This window comes from Clavelina lepadiformis, chromosome 2 (genome assembly GCF_947623445.1).
Source record: "Clavelina lepadiformis chromosome 2, kaClaLepa1.1, whole genome shotgun sequence".
NCBI classification, from domain to species: domain Eukaryota; kingdom Metazoa; phylum Chordata; class Ascidiacea; order Aplousobranchia; family Clavelinidae; genus Clavelina; species Clavelina lepadiformis.
The window spans coordinates 8,076,230-8,101,442 of record NC_135241.1 but is presented as its reverse complement, the minus strand read 5'-3'; the positions used below and the strand labels follow the sequence as shown (position 1 = coordinate 8,101,442).

The 25,213-nt window shown below is 33.4% G+C and overlaps 1 protein-coding gene and 2 long non-coding RNA genes across 5 annotated transcripts; 2 read left to right on the top strand and 1 right to left on the bottom strand.

The window, feature by feature from the left end:
• The first annotated feature begins 617 nt into the window (after positions 1-617).
• On the top strand, positions 618-15,637 carry LOC143446213 (integrin beta pat-3-like). Of its 3 annotated transcripts, none has more exons than XM_076945752.1 (20): positions 618-752; positions 5,691-5,820; positions 6,143-6,303; positions 6,438-6,607; positions 6,820-6,881; positions 7,073-7,262; positions 8,994-9,125; positions 9,313-9,462; positions 9,575-9,664; positions 9,864-10,004; positions 10,776-10,884; positions 11,011-11,212; positions 11,615-11,727; positions 11,807-12,000; positions 12,156-12,281; positions 12,447-12,568; positions 12,812-12,942; positions 13,484-13,650; positions 13,934-14,006; positions 14,813-15,637. In XM_076945752.1, the coding sequence occupies exons 1-19, from the start codon at positions 674-676 to the stop codon at positions 13,997-13,999; spliced, it is 2,535 nt and encodes an 844-aa protein (XP_076801867.1). In that variant the 5' UTR covers positions 618-673; the 3' UTR covers positions 14,000-14,006; positions 14,813-15,637. The 3 variants fall into 3 exon arrangements, with proteins under 3 accessions (XP_076801867.1, XP_076801868.1, XP_076801866.1); XM_076945753.1 differs by having other exon boundaries at positions 13,934-14,011; XM_076945751.1 differs by lacking the exon at positions 13,934-14,006.
• A 328-nt stretch (positions 15,638-15,965) lies between these two features.
• Positions 15,966-18,082, top strand: LOC143446061 (uncharacterized). The gene is made up of 3 exons (XR_013113885.1): positions 15,966-16,197; positions 17,020-17,128; positions 17,742-18,082. It is a non-coding gene; the product is annotated as an uncharacterized LOC143446061 (long non-coding RNA).
• A 1,952-nt stretch (positions 18,083-20,034) lies between these two features.
• Positions 20,035-21,473, bottom strand: LOC143446059 (uncharacterized). The gene is made up of 2 exons (XR_013113884.1): positions 20,368-21,473; positions 20,035-20,240 (listed from the first exon to the last, which is right to left on the bottom strand). It is a non-coding gene; the product is annotated as an uncharacterized LOC143446059 (long non-coding RNA).
• Positions 21,474-25,213: the final 3,740 nt, after the last annotated feature.

Genomic DNA, 25,213 nt, shown 5'->3' with positions numbered 1-25,213 from the left:
TTATTTGTAACGTAGGCCTAAATAGGGTGCATATTTCTGAGGTCAAATTTGATTTGCCGCAGGCATACATTAACGATTTTGTAGCCTGTTTTGGCTTGAAAAGCATTTTATTTAAGTGACACTTGGCAACTTGGCAATCAATTGTATTTCATCTGGGACTCAACATTAAGTATTCAATATTAGATTACCCTCAATATTCCATATTCAAAATAGCAAAGTATTCGGTTGAGGGTATACCAACACAGCAAACCCAGACATAGGAACGGCAATCCAACTAAGTTTAACTATAGGTATGTTATAGCTTATAGAATCAAAAAACTAAAACAAGGAAGTGGTAATTGTGTAGAGTTATAGCGTATCTTATGGCAGCTAACTTTGTGCTTGCTACTCGCGTAAACCCTAACAAGATGAAGCGAACACTTCCGAATGTAATTTGTTTTTTGGACAAATGGTTATGATCGTTTACCTTAAAAACAAATAAACCTGTAACGTCTATAGCTTGAACACGTCCGTTAACAGTTTTGCTGAACAATATGCCTTATATGGAGCTCAAATTATTATCAAGTTGGAAAAGCTTTAGTACTGAGTTGTAATTAAAAGTAGAAATAAAGGTGAAGTATTGCATCTGATAACCGGCTTATATTAGTTTCTCTTGCAGAAAATTTTTTAAGTCATGGTGCGTTATTCGTTGTGTTTTGTGTTATTTTTCTTGGTTACTCAAAGATTTGTATCTTGTGAAGATTTGACAGAGAGTAAGTTAGTAATTGACAAAATTTTCTACATTATTTGTATTAGCGTTATTTATGATTATGATACTGTGTTCTCGGGAGTTGTTAACGTAGGCTTACTATTACTTGCTACGGTAGTCGGTATTGTTGTCGTGTAATCCCTTGACTCGGGTCACGACTCACGTCCTGTAGTTAAATCACTACAGATGTCATCTGAATCAAGTTTGTGTAACACTGTTATCAAAAGATCACTGCATTAGACCTACGTAATAACATATAGTCTTAATACTTAACTAAACTCTGTGGCTGTTAGTTAGCTACCGGTTGCAACGAATATGCTTACAAGTGAAGGCCTTATTTGAAATCATATTCACGTTTTAACACAAGATAATTAAGTGAGTCACATCTTGAAAACTGCTGTTCTACAAGTTTTACAAGAGTTCATTTTCACCGAGTCCGACGGAGATTCGGTCAGCGATCTCAGTCTTTCTTTGTCTAGTCACTGATAAAAGTGCGGGGTTTTATAGTGTGCAGATGGGGAGTTGAAATGTGCGACGTGGTAAACAACAGGTGTGAGGTGCTTGGGAAGTTGAAATAAGCTTTTTCCAAAAAACTATATTCATAAATTTTAATCAGTTGAAAACGCATTGTAAGAAATTGTGTAATGTTATTAGAATACGCCACGTCACCCTAGCCGCTGCACACTAACAATAGAAAAGTATGTTTCCGTAATATTTTGGAAACAAACCGATTATTATTATCAATGTAACTAAGTGTAAATGGCCTTGACAATTTGTAACCAGCTGATTGGTAAGACGCATATTGCAAAGTCAACAAACATTATAAATTAAACGGCATATAGGCTATTAGTTGACTTGAATCTAGTCATATTTTACGCTGACATGACTTGGCTAGTGAAGCAGCTATTTTGTACTGTTTTGACTCTATAGTCAGAAACATTTGGCGTAGCTAAATCCTTAACAATAGGCTAATTAACTTAGTTGTTTTCTGAAAAACAAAATGCCAAGCTATGTAAAAGTGTGTTGATTACATTTTAACTGCTGGGTATATAGTTTGGGCATACCGAAAATGAATTCCTATTATAGCATACTTGCAAAAAAGCTATATTTTTGTAAAGATGTAAAAACACCATCACTAAAAAATACCACACTATTAGAACAAGAACAGTCATAATTTGTGCTTAGTTTTGTTCGTTCAAATGTCTAACAATAGCCATTAGTAGCTCATATTTTTTGTTTTATGTTATAAAAAGACGGAAAGTTATTGGCTATAACTCCAAAAGGGACGAATTGTAGGCTTAAACAAGCTTTAAACAAGTAAATGCATTTGACTTTAGTGCTTCAGTACAAACCGCAGATCAAGTCATGCCTGATTGCCCAATCTATCGTGTTCCCCACGCTACACAGTGGTGAGAAATCATCGCTAAGTTTGAGTCGTGCAAAGACTTTCCTCAGTCCGTGGATAAATGTTGCGATATCATAACCATAACCGAACCATAACCACGTGACTCTATGGATCGTCATAGATAAATCCAAATAAATTTGGATAGCAACAATGGCGGCGCCAGAAAATAAGTTGGTACATTGGATCATAGAATACTAATAACATTGTTATTAGCATTCTATGGTGGGGCTAGTTGAAAACATCGATGGGCTAGCCTATTAATAATTAATAGGGTGGTCCTCAAATACGGTGGTAACTCATAACTTTACCTTTTTTGCGAGCCGTAAACCAAAAACAATAAACAACAATTTGCACCACGACATCGCTATGGTAATTTAGTAACTATAACGACTTTCATAACCAGCATGTTTAAGAGATAGGCCGAAAAAGTTATTGATTTAACACTATAAACACAAAGTTGAATACAAGAGTGATTTCTTCGACAATTTGTTTATTTACTGGGTAAAACGCATGGAAAATGGGGGAAGGGTTTTTAGGGAACTATGATTTTTGTGAGATGCTCTTCCTCCCTCGCCCGCCACTGGTTGCTCGACCTGACCCGGGTGGCTGACGAACATCGCTCACATGACAACGGTATAAGTGCCGAAACTTGTTCATCGGTAAAAGTTCGTGACCAAATGCTCAGATATTTTTATCCTAACAAAATCAGTCTTTTTCATCTACGAATTATTATTTTAACCAATCAATTTAGTGTTTCTCAACCAATATAATTAGGAATTTTCATGATTTCACTCGTTAACTGGGGATTTACCCTACTTCGCAAATGAAATGAATTGTTCATTACAGTCTTACAGGGGTCGGCAACCTTTTGCTAGTCACGGGCCGAATGTCGAGTGTACAACTCTTTGGCGGGCCGGAATTTTCATTAATACTATAATTCACACTCACTTCAGTATATTACGCTATATTGCTGCAATCTGAATCATACCAATCACAAAAAGAGCAAAATACAGTATACCGGTATGTATTCACACTTCAACAACACAGCATTAATGTGACACTTGATGCTGCTTGCTTTGTGAAAGTTTTTCAACATCTGGTGACAAGTCAGATGAAGCAAGAACCAGAACATTTTCTAAATGGGCGTCCAAAATGCGTGATCTTAGCTTGCTCTTTGTGAATTTAATTGTTGAAAACATTTGTTCACATATGTACGTGCTACCAAACATCGATGCCATTTCGTTTGCATTGTTGGATAAAGACCACTTGCAAGAACGTACTTTTTGTAAAAGTTAAGCAGCGATGTGCCTTTTGTATGAAATTTTGCCTTCAATTCATCACTGCATTGCATTTCAAGAAGGTCCATTTGAAATTTTTCGGGAATGGTATTGGCGTCCACGTACTCACTAGTATCTCGTACTTAGTATGAGATACTAGTCTACCGCCTTCGCACCAGATTTATGGCGTAACAATAGACTAGTATGACGTATTTATGACGTAACAAACTAACAATACATCAAACTTTTTAAACAGTGCTAACACTGCAGTTTGAAACTCAATAAGAAACGGCGGGCCGTATTCTTTTGATAACTAATTAATATGTCTCGGGTCGGATCCGGCCCGCGGGCCGTAGGTTGCCGACCCTTGGTTTAAATGTTCCTATCCTTTATTTTTCGCCAACAACTGTGACTGTGGGTAATTATCGCAAAACATAACAAGAAATATGCTCACAAACAATCAACGGAAAAAAAAAAGGCGGCAAAGCCCGAAAACTTAAAACGTGACAGGTATTAACTATACATTGGCACTACTATACCCTACGAAGCACAGAATCACAGACGATGGAAGGCTTGGAGTTTATTAATTCATTCTCAAAAATTCAACCAATTGTTTATTGTATCTTTGTTAAGCTATCCTAAATGTTTCTCAAAGTCTTTTAATAACAACCGCTTTTTCATCATAAAGCCTCATAGAACGTCGGCGGAAACAATATGTTGTCCATATATGGAATATGTGGCATCTGCACGTACGAGCTTCATCAATATGCACACCGAACTTGTTTATCTTCACCCCAATTTATGATGAATAAATAAACAAAAAGTTGTTTTTTGAATGCCGTTCTGAACCTCAGTGAGGAAAGTTCTCAATCTAGTTTGTATGGGTGACTAAACACAAAGGAAATTATAAACTTTTGTAAACTATTATTACATTAACTGTTCCCAGGCTTCCTTTTCTTGATTTCTTTATGTCAAAAATTTCCAAATTTTAAAATTTATGCCCTATAAATAAATAAGACTAAAAACTACTGGTAACCCTTTTTCCAAAGTAATAGACAAGAACTCAAAGTAATTAACTTATTGAAACAAAATTAACTTTTCACTCTTTCCTGACAAACATGTCCCAAAATTTGGAAAAAATATTGATTTTGGTGCACTTTTAAACTTTGCAAGCAAATGTTTGGTGCAGAAGTGGTACAAATTTTTCATTGCTCGTTCGAAAACATTAAAAATTATGAATCCAAATCAGTGACTTTTAAGAGTTAAAAAGTTACCCTAATGAAATACTGTTTAATGTTTCTTCTGGTGATCGCAACATTACTCTCGCACACATTTGCGTCAGAAAGAATTCAACTTTCGTTATTAAATGCCCTGGTTCAATGTTTTTATTTTTGGTGAAACATTGATTGTCAAAATGTGGAAATAATGATATAAGTTTTATATAAAATTATCTGCATGCTTACTGATGCAAAGCATGTAATGAGATGCAATCTTTTCTTTGTAAAATCATGTACTTCAGGTTGTTGGGCACTGAATCACATTTTGTTTACATAATTGCAACAGCTAAACTTTAAAACCTATTATTTGGACAGCTGTAGGCACTTTATTATAACATGAACAATAATATTTTGGACTGCTTTCGATTTAAGTATTGTTGGTTCCCTGGCACTAACAAAGCACTTTGTGATAACTGAAAGTTTTAGATAAATAGAGTCTGAACTTCAAGCTAGCATACTTTGTTAACATCTATTGTAACAGGCATTTTGCTGGGACCAGTTAAGTTACTTTGAGTTATAATGTGAAACTGTTTGATCCAAGTTAATAAGTTTGCGCTTATTAAAATTTTAATAAATCATTATTAGACGCTGATAATATGCAGCACCTGAGAATGACCCATTATTCTACCTTTGTTATGCATTTACTTCTCGCAGCATCATCAGATTTTTATTGTAATTTTAAAACATGATCATAGAAATTGTTCACACATGTACTGCAGAACATTTTGTTTCCAAGACATAACACATGCTCCAATAATTATTTTGCACAAAGTATAAGGTTAAAAATATACCCAGTTAGAGATGTATTGCTTTATTATACTTTCTAATAAGCAAAAATATCTACATGGACCTCTGCTGTAGAATGATGTGGCTTATAACTGATTTAATTGACAAGTTCAAACAGGCATTTTTTGTGGATGTAGATAGGGAAAATAGCAAAAAAGTTAAGCATTAAACAAAGCTTTACATTTTTTTCAATTCAGCACAAATCAACAAACTATGTGAAGACTTGAATATTGCAACCTGTGACCAGTGTATTCAAGCTCATCCAGACTGTGCGTGGTGTGCTGTACCTCTTTCTGGGGCAAAGATTAAAAGATGTCGAACACACAGGTATAATAAAGTATGGATTTGCTTTGCTTATTTTCATAGTGTTTTGCGCTGCTTATTGTTTGATATACAGTCAATCATGATTAATTACTATATCACATGGTGTATAGATTTTCAGTTGGTTTGAGTTTTACTGAGTCTTACCATTGCAAAAGCTGTACAGAAGTTTAGGTCTAAATATCAAAATAAAAATTCAACTAAAGCTTATTTTTATTTACGTCAAGCAATCTGTTTATAGTAGATATGGTAGCACTGAACCATATGACTATTGTATGAAATATTTTTTATTCCTGATTAAAATTCCTGATTAACTTTTGTATCACAGAAAGCTTAAACAACTTGGAGAATGCCCTTCGGATCAAATCAAATTTTTGGAGAGCACTACTCCAGCAAAGAATGATACACCTTTGTCAGAACCAAGCCTTTCACAACTGGGGCCTGTTGTCCAACTACAACCACAGGTCATTCAGATCAATATCAGGAGAGGTGATTGTTTTCTATAAGTTACTTTTATTTCTTCATTATAATAACAAAAAGTGATTAACAACTATGAGCACTTTGTGTAGTTCTGATAAGTATGTTTTATTGCTTTCTCAACAAGGCATCCTTTTTCCTATTAGGTGACCGTGTTAAATTTAATATCACATTCAGAAAAGTTACTGATTATCCTGTTGATCTTTATTATTTGATGGACCTCTCTCATTCTATGTTGGATGACTTGAAAACTTTGCAACGCCTTGGACAAAGCCTGGCAGATGATATTAAGACAAATGTTACGAGCAATATTCAGGTTGTTATATGACAGTTAATTAAGCACACGACTGTCACATTTTTATATTTAAATGAAAAAATGCAATACTACATAAAATACATAATAATTGAGTATTGTATTTAAACAGTATAGCTATAAAGTTTATCCTATTTACATTCTCGTGCTTGATGTATATTTTTATTTCAGGAACTTTGAAAGAAGTTAAAGTTATTAACTAATTTGTTTTGCAGATGGGGTTTGGGACTTTTGTAGATAAAGTGATGATGCCCTTTGCTAGTACTGTTACCGAGCAGTATGTATTTAGACATTAGCGCTATTGATTTTATAAAGGATATGTAGGGTCATTTGTTTATTCAAATATTTATTATATATATAGTGTGTACATGTATCCATACAGTGTATTGAAGTCTCTATCAGCAACACAAGTAAAACATCTGTTTTTCCCTGAAGTTGTTACTGATATTCAAAACATGCCTGTTGTAGATTACAAAACCCATGTGCAAAAAACCAAGAAGATAATGTTTGTGCTCCACCTTTTGGATTTAAGCATCAACAATCAATATCTGATCAAGTGGAGAAGTTTCGTACCAGTGTTGCGAACACAACGATCTCTGGCAATATTGATTCACCAGAAGGTTCTTTTGACGCTCTTATGCAAATTGCTGTGTGTGGTGTAAGTTGGATTTGCATATTTATTTTCAAATGAATCATTGTTCATTGTTCAAATGAATTTTTGTGTAAACAATGATCAGTGTTAGTGGCTTAGTGCCTGTCAGAATATTTCTGAGAATAATTACATGGTCAAAAACTCGGATGGGTAAACTTTTTGACTTAAATTCTGCATTGGTTGTTGAATTTTTACAGTTATAAGAATTTTTTGTGTTCTAATTTGTTTGTTATGACATTTAGTTCCTAAGATGTTTTTTACGCTTTTTTTATATATATATTTTACCATCCGCTTTTGTCAACATTGAAGTGATAATTAACAAACTGTTGCTTGAACACACTATCAGCGTGTGTGGTTTAATCTGGACAATGTTGTTTTAAATATAAACTTTTAAATTTTGCTTCTTTTTTATTTCTGATTTTGGGTTTAGTGGCTGTTATCAGCAAATTGATACCATCAGTATTTTAATGCATGTTATAAACGTTTTAGGCTTTGTCACTTTTTCCCCATGCATTAGTTCATGTTATTAACAACTAGTAGTGATTTTTCGTCCCCACCCCACAATGACAAAAAAGTAAAATGATTGTTGATTGATTGATTGATCTGGTCCAAATAAAATCTGGACAAATTTTAAATAGCAGTTATAGTATTGCCGGACACTAAACGTTCACTAGCAATTTTGTATAGTTTGAAAACTGTTGGTGTCTTGTGGATGTGGTGTCTTGTGGGATGACTCTACGTAGATGCTATTTACACTTGGGACTTTCGAAACTAACACTGATACCTCCAGTACCATCAAGAGTTATTTGTTTACAAATAAATGGTATGGATTGGCTTCTAGTTTCCATTGCCATGAAAAATTTAGACTTATGGCTAGATATTGACATAATTTTGGTTGTCTCCAAGTGATATATGGGTTGAACATGATATAAAGCTTCACAAAAATCATGTCGTCTAAAGTACATATTATTATCCTTTGGCGAGGTTTGAATGCAGTCCATGGGCCATAGGTTTGCCCATGTTTAATCTAAGAGTCATTATTCATTTCTTACATGCCCGGTGCACTTGGCTTGAAGTCAACCATGCTCAATTGCTCATCATGCCAGATTTATTTGTAGCACTAATAGAAACAAATTATACAAGTTTCTTGCAATTAAAACTATATTACCAACGTTACGGTTCAACAGGGTTTCCAAAAGGGCAAAACTTAGGATGGCTCATCATACCCAAACGATATTTGTGTGTTAAAAACTATTGCTTGTCATGTGTGTAACAACTTCATCACCAATCTTAACAACCTAAACAAATCCTCACTGAGAATAAAGTACTTGAGCCTGATCATATTGAAATATTTTCCAATGAGGCACTTGCAATACTGAACTCCCTAGGCCCAACCAAAGAATTTAGAAAATAAATAGCAGAGATGAAACAAGCTCAAACAAAAATAAGTCACATTGCAGGAAATATTAAACACAAAGTTCTGCACATAGTACAAAATCATTAACAACTTTTGCTTGGAAAACCCACTTTTACATACATTATAATACAGCAAACGGTGTACACACACTAAATGTATTCATAACATAATCAAATATAGTTTATCATAGTGCACTTCATATTAGCAGTACTTTATTTACAGGTCACTGCTATACCAAACTTAAGTGCCCATATGGATATATTGATGTCCTGTGACAGATACAAGTAAATAGAATTTACCACATTTCAACTTTTTGATAGGATAAAATAGGTTGGAGAGCAGATGCTACACATTTAGTTATCGTGACTACTGATGCTTCTTTTCATATGGCTCTTGACGGAAAGTTAGCTGCAATCTTGGAGGCAAATGACATGAAATGCCATCTGAGCAAGGTAAAGTGAATTTGCATTGCTTTTGAAGGCTTTTTTTGTATTTAATGTGCTTCTTTAATTAAATTATAGTAGGAAATTCTCCATTAAACTTGTTTCAGTGACTTTTATCGACAAAGTTCAAAGTAGTAATTATTGCAAAAGACGTGTTGCAGCAAGCCACCTATTTATTTATTCCAACTGTGTTCAGGGTGCCAATCCCAATCTTCCTGCTGACACCGTGTATGACAAGAGCAAGTACTTAGATTACCCATCCATTGGGCAGTTACGTGCGGCTTTCAAAGACAACAAAATCCAGCCTATATTTGCTGTAACTAAAGAAGTTCGTAGTCTCTATGAGGTAAAAGCATTGCACTTGTGACTTGCGAGCTTCACTGGAAATATTATGATAATTTGACAAAGGTGTTTCTAGTTCAGTTTCAAATATCCAACATAAGATACTTTCTGTTTAGGAATTACGGCAACTCATACCTAACTCATATGTGGATGAACTTGCAAATGATTCCAGCAATATCATTGGAATTATATCAGCTGCATACAATGTAAGATAGAAATATAAAATAATTATTATGAAGTAATCATCTTTCTTGCCTGGAAATTTACTAGAATAAATGTGGTTATCATTAAACTACCATTTACTTTATCAGTCATTTTTGTTAGGAAAATTCTTGTCAATTGCTTGTTCAAAGTGCACATAAGTAACACCAATAACTTATTAACTCCAAACCATTATTTTTATAGCAACTAAGGGGTAAGTTAGATATGTCTCTTGATGAAAATATTCCTCCAGAGATTTCTTTGCGCTACAGAGTTTTATGCCCTAACCGCACTGACTGGAAAAACAATAGCTTGAGCTGCGATCAAATTCAAATTGGCAGTGAAGTATGTGTATATTGTTAGTTTTTCAAGATGGTACTTTTTAGAATAATTCATTTAAAATATTTTTGTTTTCCCACATATTAATTTTTTGTATTTGAGAAATTTAGCCAATATAACATTAATGTTTGATGTACGGTTTTACTTTGTGCTCAACATTTTTGGTTTGGAACGAGTTTTTTCATGTACATACAAAATACCATCATTTGATACATCTAACAGGAACAATCATGAAATCAGACTTTTGTTTACTTGTTTTATTAAATTAACTACTACAACAAGCCTCTATTCATTTGTAAAAATATTGGGATCACAACAAGTCTTCAATATCTCAATTTTGCAGCTACCTTGGTAATGTGGTTAAAGTTGATTTAAGTAATTACTAAAAAGTAATTTTGCCATTTTAGATCAAAACTTGTTTAACTTGTCTGCATGTTGACAATTATTGAACATAGTGGTATCATCAATAAGATCACCTCATAGAAATTACCTATGGATGTAAGCTAATTAATTATCAACTACTGCTTACAGGAAGTTCCCCTTTTATTGTAGCCAAGTGTTGTAGAGTCAGTATTAAATAATAATTAATTACATGCGTTGTCGCACAGAGTAATTTATTATTTGCACGAAGAAAACTTTTTCTTAACCATGATGTTAAAATTTTGGCTGTAATTTATCCATTAAGGCTTACCCATAATGATTAAGCCTTTATTTTAATTTCTTTATTTTAAGTAATGGTACAGAAGTAAACCTGTAATTTAATTTGAAATTTTTTAGATTGTCTACGAATTTGAAGCAATTGCTGAAGGCTGTCCATCGCAAAATATAATGCGGCCCTTGACTTTTACTTCAAGCTCTCTTCAGGAAGATGTCAAAATATTTTTTAGTAACTAATTTGTTTCCTTTGTTACACTAACACATAAGTATATCTACCATTTATGTTATATACACATTATGCAAAACTGGTGTTAATACCTGTTATGTTATGAAGAATGTATGTCATAATCTATAGATTTTCTGTGCAACTGTGAATGTTCAAAACACCCCGTAGTTAGCAGTGTTAACTGCAGTACAAATGGATCCTTAGTTTGTGGTGTTTGTGAATGTGATTCTGGTCACGAAGGCGCACAGTGTCAATGCATTCAGACTCAAGCCGATGTTTCTCTTTTATCACAATGCAAGCAAAATGGAGAAAATAATGATGACATATGCGAGTAAGATAATATTTTATCTCCAACATCAATGCTGTTGGTGTATGATCACTTTACCAATTAGTTAGCTGCTTTATGTGATAAAATACGCCCACTGGGGTTTTTAAATGGAAAACCGAGTTCAGATGTGATACATTATTGTGATAAAAAAACTACAAAAGCGTTTATTATATCATGTTTATCATATTGTCATATCTATTATAACATTATATTACAATGTATGTGCCTACTGATATGACAACACTTCTGGATTTAAGTTTATAAGCATCGGTTGCTAGCGCTTAAAACTAATGATTTAATAACAGTTCTAATCCATTGCATAGAGCATAATAGCGAATGAAACAAGAAAAATAATTTCTTTCAAACCGTTATGAGGCAATTAGTAATGCTGCATTTTTATTGCAGGGGAAATGGTGTATGTGAGTGTGGAACATGTGTTTGTAATGAGGGTTATCGAGGACAATTTTGTCAGTGTAGCAGCAAAGGCTGTCCCACTTCTAATGATGGAATATGTGGAGGTAGGAAAATCATTAGATGCATAAAATTGTATACATTGTGCATTCTAAATTCTAGTTCTAAAATTATGTTTTCATATAGGTGCTGACAAAGGAACCTGTGAGAACTGTGATGGAATTGCTAAATGTAATTGTAAGAATGGCTGGACTTTGCATCCAGAGATCCAAACATGCAATTGCCACGATGACCTTTGCAAAGCCAATGTTACAAGTGATGTTCTTTGCAGTAGCAATGGTGAATGTGACTGTAACCGATGCAAATGCTTTAATGATTCTGTAAGTATAGATAGATATTTGTGGACATTCAAAATGTGCAAGCATCTTTATAAACTCCAACTGCAAGTTTTAAATTGCACTGCATCCTTTTGATATTTTCAATTTAATTAACTGTGGTTTGCTATGGTCTTAAGACATGCTTATGTTTTGGTCAGACTATTTATAGTGGACAATTTTGCGACGTCTGCATTAATCCAGTTTGTAAACCTGTGGTTGAGTGTGAAGGGACTAGCATGCAGTCATGTGCACAGTGTGTAAATGAAGCACAGAGACTGAGAGAGGCAAGTTTTCTGCAGCATGTGTACTCTTATATATTTGAGTTTGTTCCCCATGATTTACTATTGCATATGAATAACAAAAATAATTATAATAAAACGTTTAACTTATTATCTAAGAAAAAACTGTATACCTCAACCTATTTACATGACTTGCATCTTGCTTATCAGAATCAAAATGAAAAATGTTTTGATAAATGTGCCGACATTGATTATACTTTGCTGACAAGCATACCCGATTGTACCAATTGCTTTGATAGCTCTTGCAGTAAATTCTGTGAAGACATTGATGTGTAAGTATTTCCAATGATTTTGTGTTCATGTTATTTCATGTATTTACTTTCTCTTACGTTTTAGCATTTTTTTCAATGCTTTCCAATTAGTTTCCAGTGCCAAAGATAGTGTTATGTTATTAAGACTATTCAAAGGTTTCCAAGTTATTTTCCTGAATAGCATGCTGTGGTGCTAGCAATGCATTCATTCCTAACAGGCAAGTATTTCCAATTTAATTTATTGTAATTTGTTTTATGATGAAGCAACATTGCTGCGCCAAAAGACTGCCAGGCGTTTCTTGCCAATAGTGAATGCACAGTGCAGTTTGATATAGTGTGGAGGAAAAGTACAAATGATTACCAACTGTTAGTAAAAGAGTTCGATAAGGCACAAGGTGAGTTATTTGAATATATTGCACTGATATGTCAGAAGATAGAGTGACATCTAGTCTGTAGATTTTAGGATAACTTAAATGTACATTTTAAGCTTTTATAATCCATGAAGGAGTTAGTAAATGAATGAAGTATGAAGCAATCTGCTTAGTTTTCAAAAACAAAGTTTTAGTGATCAAATTGTAACTTGGGAAGGGCCAAAACTGATGTAACATACCAAGTTGTTGCAATAATTACAACAAAAGCAGATATATTAAAAGTATTATTTTAATTTTTTTACTTTAACATCATCTGCTTCCTACAGTTTCGCTATTGTCTTAAAAAAATATCAAAACTCTTATACAGGTATTGATCTGTAGTATTTTATAAATTGTGCAATTACCAAGTCACCTTCATTTTACTGTAAATGGTCGTGTCTGAAACATGTCAGTTTTTGTTTTTTTTAACCTGTAAATAAAATCACATTACAAATATTCCTATTTTCATTGTAATAATTGCAACGGCTTAGGTTATTCTTATAATCTTTTTAATATTTATATTTAGATTGTCCCCAACCTATTAACCCACTGTTGATTGTACTACCCATTGTGGCTGGAATAGTACTATTGGGTTTGTTGGCTTTGATCGCTTGGAAGATTTTTCAAACCATGCGTGACAAACGAGAATGGTTGAGTTTTGAAAATGAAATGAAGCAATCTAAATGGACCAAGGTATCGTCATGCTTGTTGAAATAAGTTTAACTCTAATGTCTATACCCAACTTGTAATCATTAGATACATGTCAGATGCATATGACCTAATATGGCATGTTTTTGCAATCATGCTCAGGCAAAGCTCGCTCTTTAGCTATTCAACTTAATAATATAATCTGCAATATATAAATGCCATTTAATTTGCCGCAACAACTGATCTTTAATTTTGAATTGTTTTTCTTTTTTTAATTTTGAACAACGCAATGCAATTAAACTATGTGCAATACATTATGCATAATTAGGGGCAAAATCCAATATTTGAAAAACCTTCCACGCGTTTTGAGAATCCCACTTTTCATGGAAATTAATAGAAAGGTCAGGTAACATTGACAGTTGGAATTTCTTATTATGATTTTTTTTTGTTCAGTCATTTTTGATATATTGAGACCATTATGTTCTTCACAACTTGACACGCGTTTTGCATGTGCATAAACATGATTTCATTTTTTTGCTCTAAAGTAAAATATAATGGCTGATTTTGGTAGTTGTTTTTGTTTCTCTGCTTATTTTGTTTTGTTTGAACATTTTTATCAGCCATTTCCAGTAAGAATTAACTTTTTGAAGCCTTCCTTAATCTTTTGTCTTGCTTTGCATCGCTTACCACTACTACTTTTTCTATTAGTTGCTTTTTTTAAACTTCACCATAAAATGTTCTGTTATTGATATATTGAAAAGTAAATACATCCTAAGTTTACAGCTGTATTGGACAAACTCTGTTTATCTAACCTTATACTCCTTGATGAAAACATTTACTTCTATCTACATAAAAATAGTTTTTCACGTTTTTTTTTTCGACGTACAGTATAACCATATCGTAAGATGGCAATTGTACCTTCAGTACTTTTTTGCACCATAAATTCCAAATGAATGTGAGTCTCAGGTCACACTTATAGCATTAACTTTTAAAAAAATCGATCAACAAAGATAGAGTTAATGTGGTTAATGCTGAACCCTTTTGCTATTAACTGAGTATTATGTCGTTTGTGACACAAAGCAAAAACCCTTGTTTTGGGATGATTAAAATGAAATAGATAAACTTTTGACAGAAAGTACATGCGATGTTATATTTTTAATAATTGGCGTAGTGATTGGTCTAGTATAATGTCAAATCTTTTTTACAGGACATTAATCCAGTTTTCCAGAAGCCTACGTCAAGATTTGAAAATCCCTCATATGGTGGTGAAGGTCACTAGCATGTAGAAATGCATAAAGAACATTTCAGTAAAAGTATTTCAGAAGTGTTTGCTTTGCTGTATCTGCAATGATTTATTGAATTATTACTTTGTTAATCTTTGGGTTTTGAAGTACTGTATATATAATTAAATGTATATAAGTATTAAGTAGGCCTACTTTCTTTTGTTATATGTCATTTGATTGTTGGTGATTCTTATCAATTTTTAGTAAATTTTGTATTTTTTGCCTGGTCACTATTTGTATGACTATTTTAAATTTGTAACAGTGTTAGAAAGAATAAATTCAAACCTGTGAATTCAACAAGTCCTGTGAAAGATTCAAATGCTTATATTTATTTTTTACTTCAGTTGTTTGATGCTTGCACTAAAACCAAGTCCACATCGGAGATATCTGCTTTTTTGTTTAAAACCGATATGTAATTGTTTGGGTAATGAGAATGATCTAATAAAATATTTTAGGTATTCAATGGCTTGATATTAGAAAGTAAACTGCATACTCTGATGGCGATGATTGCAATTACGTAACTGTAACTTATCCCACCAACAACACTAGACAATAACAGGGCACTTTCTTTATAATTATAAAAACTAAAAAGTAACTGCTCAAAATATTATTTGTTGTTTCTGTATTTCTTTCTGTATTTTTACTGATGATGTCGTATAAGCGAAATGTGTATATCTAAGATCCAAGTAATTATCAATCACTTGGCAGATCTGTGAACTACTTGTGCAAATATAGTGCTTGAAAATGGATTGATTAATAATTTGCAATTGTTGAGCATAACCATGATGTTTACAAGAAATTCAAGTTTAAAACGATAGAGAGGATGATCAAAAGCATAACAAGATCGCATATGATTGTTTAATGAACAAGAGCAAACAAAGACACAGAAGTTTTTAGAAATAACTGTGGTTTTGTTGGAGAGGAAAAAAACAATGGGCTCTTACACAGTGAAAGAGGAACTTAGCAAAGTTATTGTATAAAAACAAAATGGTGCAATTGGTTATTTATTTGAGTAGCTCATTGTTTACTTCTTATCAATTGAGAAATGGGCTTCTAATGTACACCAGGTATCAACGCCTAAAAATTTAGTTTTTTGTTTGTTGTGGGTAAGAGAAAAAAGTCTTAAAACTAAATCTAGTCCAACAAAAGCAAACAAAGCAAGAAGATGTATATGTAAGTAAATCGATTACAATTGTAATTGCAATGCAAGTTGTATTGAACTAGAGATGTAATGACAGAAGATATGCCAAAGTAATACACTAAGCTGCAAGCCTGCGACAGAGGAAAAATGGAAATCAACAAGCCGCAGGTAAACATGGTAGCTTCCTTTACAGTAAAATTACTTGGTGGATTTATTGCATTTATGATCTTGGGTGTCTTGGTAAAGAGATGATTTTATTAGAAATGTAATTTTAAAAAATGTAGTGTACTGTCGTTTGAACCGCCTTCTAAATGTGGTAGATTTGAATTTCAGGTAATTAGTACGTTTTTAATTAAATAAGATAAAAGATTGATCAATATTGTCCTATGACCAGTATAAATGATTAAATATTACAGTATTAAAAATCACTTTTTGTGTCATAGCAGTAAAGGTGTGCTTGTAATTTTTCATTAATATAACTGACATGGAAGAATACGACTATGGTACAAAATTGTTAGTAATATGATGCTGTTGAAAAATAATGAATTAAAAATAAAATTTCTGCCATTCAACCAATAGGTGACATTCTCATTTAGACTCCTTTTTAAAAATGCTTATGCACTAATAACTACCATTACAGTCACCCGTTATCATGACAATATCAAAATAGCAAGCATTTGCAGTGACGGAAGTATAAGTTGTACATGTAGACATACGACTGTATGTAGTGTATTTTTTCATTATTAATTATGGTAGGCTAGGGCAATAAGCGGTTTTGGTGGATTTGATCTAAGATTTAATTTAGATGATTATTATCGAAAGCTATTGTTCATATATATTCACAAATCTGAATATTTTTAGTTTGACTTATCCCTACAGAATCATATGCAGAAAGCAGAAAAGCAAATATCAAGAAATATTTGATGTGGTATTCTTCTACAACTTTGTTTCATTCTTGAATAAGTTTACTAAATTATTCATTGTTTTTAGGTTGATTCTGATCCTATTAGTCAGAATATATCAGAAGTGCTTGCTGGAAGCAATAATGGTGATGGAAACATAAGGTCAATGCAAGTTCAACCTTCCCAAAACCATTCTGGTATGTAACATGATGTTTTTGCTACATGTGACTGAGTATGTATTATTGTTTGGTATATAAGCTAATATTGTTAAATGGAGTATTGCTGCAACTATTTACTTCGGTAAAAAGTCTTTAGTGAAAACACTTTTGCATAAATTGAATCACCTTCAGAATCCCAAAAAAATGTATTGACATTAATGTTGATATTAATTAATAGAGAGTCTGACAAATTTATGATTAAGAAACAGCTTACAATCAAATTTGCACTGTCAAGTTGTTTCATTTTATGTACCAGGTAAAGAACATGCCTGTAAAATTTATCATAAAAAACTTATCGAATTTTTAAAAACATTCAAAAATAACATTTGTTTTTTGAAATTTTTTTTAATAGTTACTCCTGTAACCCATCGAATAAAAATGTGAAAAGTGGGTTGGTTGTTAGGGGCACTTTCTTCATAGAATTTTCACAAAGAAAGATTATATTTTATGAAAAAGATTTGCTGGAAGCAGGCATCACCAATGTAGAACAAGATTCTTTCTTGCAATTTTATGTTGATGCAAAATTAAGAATTTAATTAAATTAAAATAAGTATGGATTTTGCAGCTCTGAAATTTATACTTCTTTGCAAAGGATCTTTCCTTTTGAAGCAGAGCAATCGGTAAAAGAAAAAAAAGACCTTAAAGGAACTTGCAGGTGATTCAATGCCAGCTGTTATGGAAAATGATTCAACACCAACGTTGCTACGTGTATGTCACTGTTTGAAAGAAGCTCAGATTGATAATAATTTCACTAAACATGTGTGAGATGTTTTTCATGAAAAAGTTAAGCTAAGAGGTTCAATTCATTCTGAAGATATTCCAAGCTTAAACTATGTTTTTCGTGCAATATAAGCTTATATCACATGCTATCAGCACTAGATCGGAGCCCGTAATTAGAGTTACACTTTCATTTAACAACTAATTCATATTGTTTTTAACTGGTATTTGAGTCATTAATTAAAACTGAATGCACTATTTATGTGACATCTTTTCTGATTTATTGTATGCTTATTTGTATACTATAACAGATTAAAAATTATTAAAATCCAAAATACGTGCTCAACTTCTCGTTAATCACAATTTCTTTCAATTAAGATAACCCATTAACATGAAACCTGGACTAACTCAAAGGGATATTTGTTTGGATGACTAGGGCATGAACAATAATTTTGTCTTGAATGAGTGAAAAAAATTCAATCAACATATTATAACATAACCATTTTGCAGCAAATAAGGTTTTTTAAGGTTCTATTTTGCAGCGCGTATTTTACCGCGACACCTTTAATTGCACGTAACTGTGAGTAACCTTCAACTGTGAGACTGTGTAGCGTTATCACGCTAATGAAACAGACCGATGATCTTCGAAAAGCCACATTTTATTGGTCTCGGCCAGACGCCGACTCAGACCCTCCCTCCCTAAAAAGCGCACAATCTTTATATATAACAAGAGTGCCAAATCACGTGATGAAAATAGTTAACAAAAGCGTATAAGGTGCTGATTGGTAAAAACGCTTCAAACGAAAACACGATGATAAGTAACAACACAACAGGTGAGGAACAAAGTCCGTAACACTGAGGCCATTGCAAAAATAGAAAATCTTTATATGCTTGGATGTGACATAACGCCTCGTGGAATCACAGCAATTGCTCAAAAACTAAAATATTTGAAAAAACCTGTGAGTCCTTATTGTTGATGAATAATATTACTACGGCATTTTGACATTCTTTCTTTGAATGCATTGCAATTGACTTTGCAATTGCAATTAATTTGAAGATGGCTGCCCTTGACCTCAGTGCAAACAAGTTTGATGAAGAAGGGGCAATTGCAATTCCTCAGTGCATCAAAAATATCAAAGCATTGACAGCTCTGAATTGTCAGATATCTTTGTCTGGATTGAGAATCATTACAAGACAAATTGTAAATCTTTAGCGTCCCGTAGCTGGTTGTATATAATTTTTCATCTTATGCATCACTTGGTTAACTGTCGATTTTCTTGTCAAATAACGAACCATGTTTTTTTGGTTAGATTTAAGCTATGAATTGCGGAAGATGTACTGTTTTCATATTTCTTGTGGTTGTGTTGCATAAGTATTTCTTATATGCTATATTCTGCTGCTAAGCAATCAGTTTTTAAAATATCCAAATCTCCCCTCATATTTCGCAAGTCCTAATGGTGACATATTGTTGGGTTAAACAACTACCTATAATTATTTGATAAATAAATGTTAAGCTACAACTGAATAAAAACTCGTACCCTTCTGGCATATTTTTTCAATACTTCACTTTGATGCAAGTTTGTGACACCATAAAATATTTGAAGTCATCAATAGATGTGTTAAAATTGTTCTTTTCTAAATTTTATTCCAATATTTCTATATTACACAGATAAAATCATTCAATATAGGTTTCAACAATATTGGCGGTATCAGTGGTATTGGTACCATTTGCTCCTGTCTACATAATATTGAGTATCTTGATATTTATCAGTGTGACATTTATCATATAAATGCACAAAGCATTAAAAAACTTTCTGAGGGAATAAGCACATTTTCTCATCCAGTATGACTAAAACTGTACAGTATATGAGATACCAATAATTACTTGCATTATTAGTAACAACTAACAAGTAAATGTAAGTTTTCTCGTTTTAGGTGAAGCTTTCACTGAACTTTAACAAGATTGACGATGAAGGCTTAAATATTCTTTCCGGATTTTTGAAAAATATCTTGTCACTCAGCCTTGAAAGATGTGGTATCACAAAGCTTGGGCTCAAAAATTTTGCTAAACCAATTTAGCAACATCCTGTAAACATTTTTAGTTATTATATAGGCAATCCTGTTATGATCGCAATACTACTACAAAGTATAGGATGTGCAATCGTGTATATTATATTGATATGGAATTCTTTACATTTGGAACAGGAAAGTTACTGTATGTGATAATTGTTGTTTTGAGTTGTTCAACTAAATCACTATTTAATCTTTTTCCATAGATCCAGGTGCTCAATCTCCAAAATAATGCATTTGGCGATGAAGGAGCTCCTTTCCTTGCCTACTGCCTCAGCAATATTCTTTCATTTCATATTGGCTCCTGCAATATAACTGCCAAAGCTGATACTCAACTTGCAAATGCAATCAGCTGTTTAACGTGCGAGGTATAGTCTTATGTCGGTGAAATATTATGCAGTAGTTAACATGTAATAATGAAACACTCTTACTTATACTTCATGGTCTCCAGTTGAAGAAGCTTATCCTTGATCAAAATATTCTTTTATGGCTCTTTTCAAATGTCTAAGAAAAGTTAAGTGTCTTCACATTACAGTGTCACATTGAGGGAAAAGGTGTAATTGAAATGGTAAAATCAATCAAAGCACTTCTTTCCGAAAACCAGGTAGCCTTTAATTACTGTATGGCGAAGGTAAGTTGTTGTTGCGTTGTTACGATGCTGCGTTGTTGACTCCTCTACTCAGAAGGTTGCTGTTTAGTTGTATGCCAACTTCGCTCATATATTAAAGTAAATGAACAGGGCTTTCTTAGTTCAACCTTTATTCAATCTTGCGTCCTGTGCTCATTGCTCAAGCGGTGCAAAACGGAATGGGACGGTAAAACGAACGAGCAGTGCCGAAATCAACACGTGCTGGGAGCATAACGAGGGCGCCAACCAGCGACAAACCAAACAAACACCCAATGGCCGCTACAACTGTACTACTTTGCTATTACTGTTACAATGTACACATGTTTGTTGCAGGAATTCGAAGTTATTCGCCTATACGCTCAGTGATCTATGGAGGATATGCAGCAGCGACCTTTAATTTGTTCTTAACACCATTCAACATCTTCTTGAGTAAATCTTAACTAACACCATTTTTAGAATAGCAGAATCCCGGTACTACACAGCATTTCCTTCTAGTTCTGGTCTTTGTATTATCTTATGAGGTGCTTAGCGTCCAAGTCCATTGTGACTTCATAAAGTTTCTTTATGGCTTGCAATTAGCGCCTTGCTGATGATGGGATTTACCCAGAAACAGCGCTTACGAAGGCTACATCTCCTTAGTGGTTTTGTATTAAACTTGTATAAACATCGTTTTATCAACAAAACATGGCGCAAAACGCCGGCTGCCCCGATTGACAAACGACCTATTAACAAAAACCGCTAGAAGACTAGTTTGAGCTACCACTTACACACTCGCTGATTAATTGAATAACCAGGAATAACAAAACTAATGATGAACGATTTCATTTGCGTAAATGCTGAGACAGATAAGGTTCGAATTCAACACTGGAAAGGTCCGCATTCGGACCGCGGTACGCCAGTTGAGTAGCCCTGGTCTACAGCAAGACTAACCAGTTCACAAATAAGTGAACTTTCCGCATAGTGCTGTTTTATTGTTTGCGATTTTATTTGTAAATTGTATTTGTTGGTTGGTTTGTATGAAATGCCTTAGTACTCATAACAGTCACCCACAAGTATATGCAGCGAGACGCTGATAAATTCCAGTGTAAGTTTAAACAAATTAGAAATTTCAAAACCGAAAAATAAAAGATTTGTATGCAATTGAACAGGAATTAGGCCAACTGAAAATATCTGGGTTTGGTGGCCGTGCTAACCTTCCATCGTTGTCGTACCACTGTAATTCAAACATTCCACCTTTTAAGCACTCAGGGCTTTGCCGCGTTTTCCCGTTCGTGGATTGTCTGTAAGCGTACTTAATGTTTGACCACTCTACAACGAAGTTAACACAGCACTTTTCGCTCTTACAGGCAATGGCGAAAAATAAACAATACGATCGAAAGAAGTAATAAATTGCTTTAATTTAGAGAGTAGCCTGTCGGGTCGGATAAATCTTTGTAATGTTCCGGCGCAGAGTGTAATCTGCACTCATATTCAATATTTTGGTCAGGAAGCTACTCAATCAGATTAATTTCATAGAAACTACAAGGAATTGTATAATACCAGTTCAAAGTTTAGTGATAGTCTATATAACATACATAACATTTTTCTATAATATTACATAATAATGATAGTCCATACATAATATTAAGCATAGACTATGGTTTAGTAAAACAAAAGATTTCAAGCAAAAAAAAGGAATTAATTAAAGAAAGAAATTAAACAAATTGAAATTTTCTAAATGGGAACAAAATTAAAACAATAAAAGAGAAAATTACCAAATTGGAAGTACTTAAACACCAAACAAACAGACTATATCAGTTGTAACAAGAAAACAGGAGAAGCGCAATGTGACTTGTTATACTTTTTTAACACACAACTGTAACAGTTTTAAACTTTTTACCACCTTAGAATAAGTGAACGTTGCCAGACGGTTGCAAAATGTATTACTGTAATCCATAATGCATTTTTTATTTTGCGTGTAGCAGACAAGTGAATTTTTCTATTTCCATATTTTCCGATTTTTGTAAGCCTATATATTTTTATTTAAAATTCATTTATTTCGCTATTTTTATGGTAGATATCCTCTGGTTTAGTTTCTTTTTCCATAAAATTATCTAAAATTTTAATTTCTTTCATAGAATATTTGTATGGATTTGTTTCTGTTTTGGCATATTTCGCCTTTTATCTTTTGTTTGAAATCATCACTTTTCAAAAATCGCATTTCAGTTATTGCTATTTGTTCGATTCTTATTTAGAAATTTGAAGTTTGCTAATTTTTTGACTAATTGTTTCAAATAGTTTCATTTTCTTGTTTGGAAATTCCCAATTTGTTTAATGCCGTCCTGAAATTTTATAGCGCAAATTAACTTTACGTCATAAATCAAAAAAAGTTCAGATTACTTCATTGTGCCTGAAACACCGCCTAGGCATATTCCAAGCTCTTTTAAATTCAAAAATTGGTGAAAAAACGAAGCCTATACTCCTATAGACTGATTTTTATATTCTATTCTGCTACATTCTCACATTTTTAAGTTTTCTTATTTATTAATTCAATTATTATTACTAACTAAAACAACAAACTAACAAACTAATAACTTAAAGTTTATTTTATCTCTTATTTGAATATTTCCAGTTTGATTATTCCTGTTTTATAATTCCACTTTTTAATTAACTTAGTTTATTTGTTCTACTCCTGTTTAGGTAATCGCAATGTATATATAAATCTGTGTTGGAATTTTACGCGCCTTCATCTCAGGAAAACAAAAAAATAACCACTAAAATTAAACAAATAAATGTTGAAACTAAAGTCTTTGTATCAACATCTAAGAGAAGTTTTTATTATACTTGGTTAAACTAGTCATTACACTTTTGTAATAAACGGGAATAAATGTTTCTGCCAAACAATTTCTCTCTCACGCATAGCCTCACGCCTAGGGCTCAAAATTACTATCGAATGACCTGAGGTATCCGTCAATAAGTGTTCCAAGGCAAGTTAGTTTAAAATATATTGCGCTGATTAGACGGACAATTAAACTAATGCTACTGGAAAATACTATTTACCGACACGTAAATTTCCAATCACAGATTTAAAACTTCCAAACAGAATAATGAATTAATTGAAAGCAATCACACCGTCATGAGCATATTATTTGAGGCAATTAAATTGTGCTGCCTGGGAAGGCACTTCCTTTCTGATAAAGGAGTCACTGTTAGCCATTAGGAATACTTTATCAAACTTCTAAAATATAAACAACCAATAAGCCCTCAAGAATTGGATTAATTTTCATTCTGGTACTTACCGACGTTTTTGTTTTCTTGTTGAGGATTTTCTGGTTTGACAAATTCCTGTTTAAATTAATGCAGTTTGAGTATTTCTTGTTTTTGTTGGATTCTTTTCAATTATTGTGTTATCTTGTTGGCCTGTTTGTAAAATCCCAATTTCGTTTTTTTTTTATTCTTTTGCTTATCTGTTTACTCAGATAGGAAGCTTTGGTGTGAGCAGATAGGTCAACTATTTTGACCTCATAGAAAGGTAATATGACGCAGCAATTGAAAGATAAGCACTTGAACTCTTTCAAGCAATGACTTATTTGGTATTGAATTGCAAGTTTTGTACTGCTGATAAAACGAAAAAAGAGAACGGATTCAAAGTGTGTGTTGGAGGGTTTTCCATGGTGGCCAGTCTGATACTTCGAAATGGTCGCAGATCCAAGACATACGAGTCGAAAACAATGCGTACCCGCTGGCTGTGCTCATGGCACATCAGAGGACTGCCTAATAATCCGTGGAAAAGCTCTCCACTGGTAGCGTTTAAAGTGTAGATATTTTTCCGTCACAAATATTATTGTTGACGTTATGTTTGAGCCCACAGTAACGCGATTGACATTTTGTGGGATCCTTAAGCTCGACCTATATCTCCATAAAAGCGAACAAATCTACGTCACCTCCATACCATCCAGCGTACTTACAAATCCGGCCGGTTTCTGTGATAACATTCAGGTTGGGAAGAAAAAGCGGCATTTCAGTTAAGGCTGATCTGTTCTTTAATTTGATCAGAAGAACGTTATGCTGGTTGTAAACGTCATCGTATCCGGGATACCAAATCAATCGGTTATGCTCCGTTGATCTTGACACGTGACTATCTGGTCCGTACGCCACTATCTGGTCCGTACGCCACAACCGTCCTACGAAATCCGTCATTTTCCTAGCAATGTCTGCCAGTAACTACCAACAGTGGTCTAATCAGCACTCTTCCGCATATACCACAATCATTCCAAGATGTATTGCCATCGTTACTGGTGGTGTTTTGTTTAGCCACTATACGGACTAACCACATGAATGCGGATGACTGTGCCAGCTCATAAAATTCTAATGTAAAGTTGGTTCCAGAATCAAAAATTTTACTGGATTTTTCGCATTCATACTGAAGGTAGAGGGCTTCGCTTGAATTTGGTTGAAGACTTAACTCGTTCAAGGAGGGGACCAAAAATAACCAAAAATAAAATGCTTCACTCCTCATGGGAAATCGTATTATCTGGATCTGGTTTCATTACACTGGACAACAATTTACAACTTATTTTTTATTCCTCGCTCATTTCAAGTTTACCTAGACTAATTTTGCAATGCTGAATCCAAATCTGGTCTTAGATTTTTTCTAACACGTCACGTTT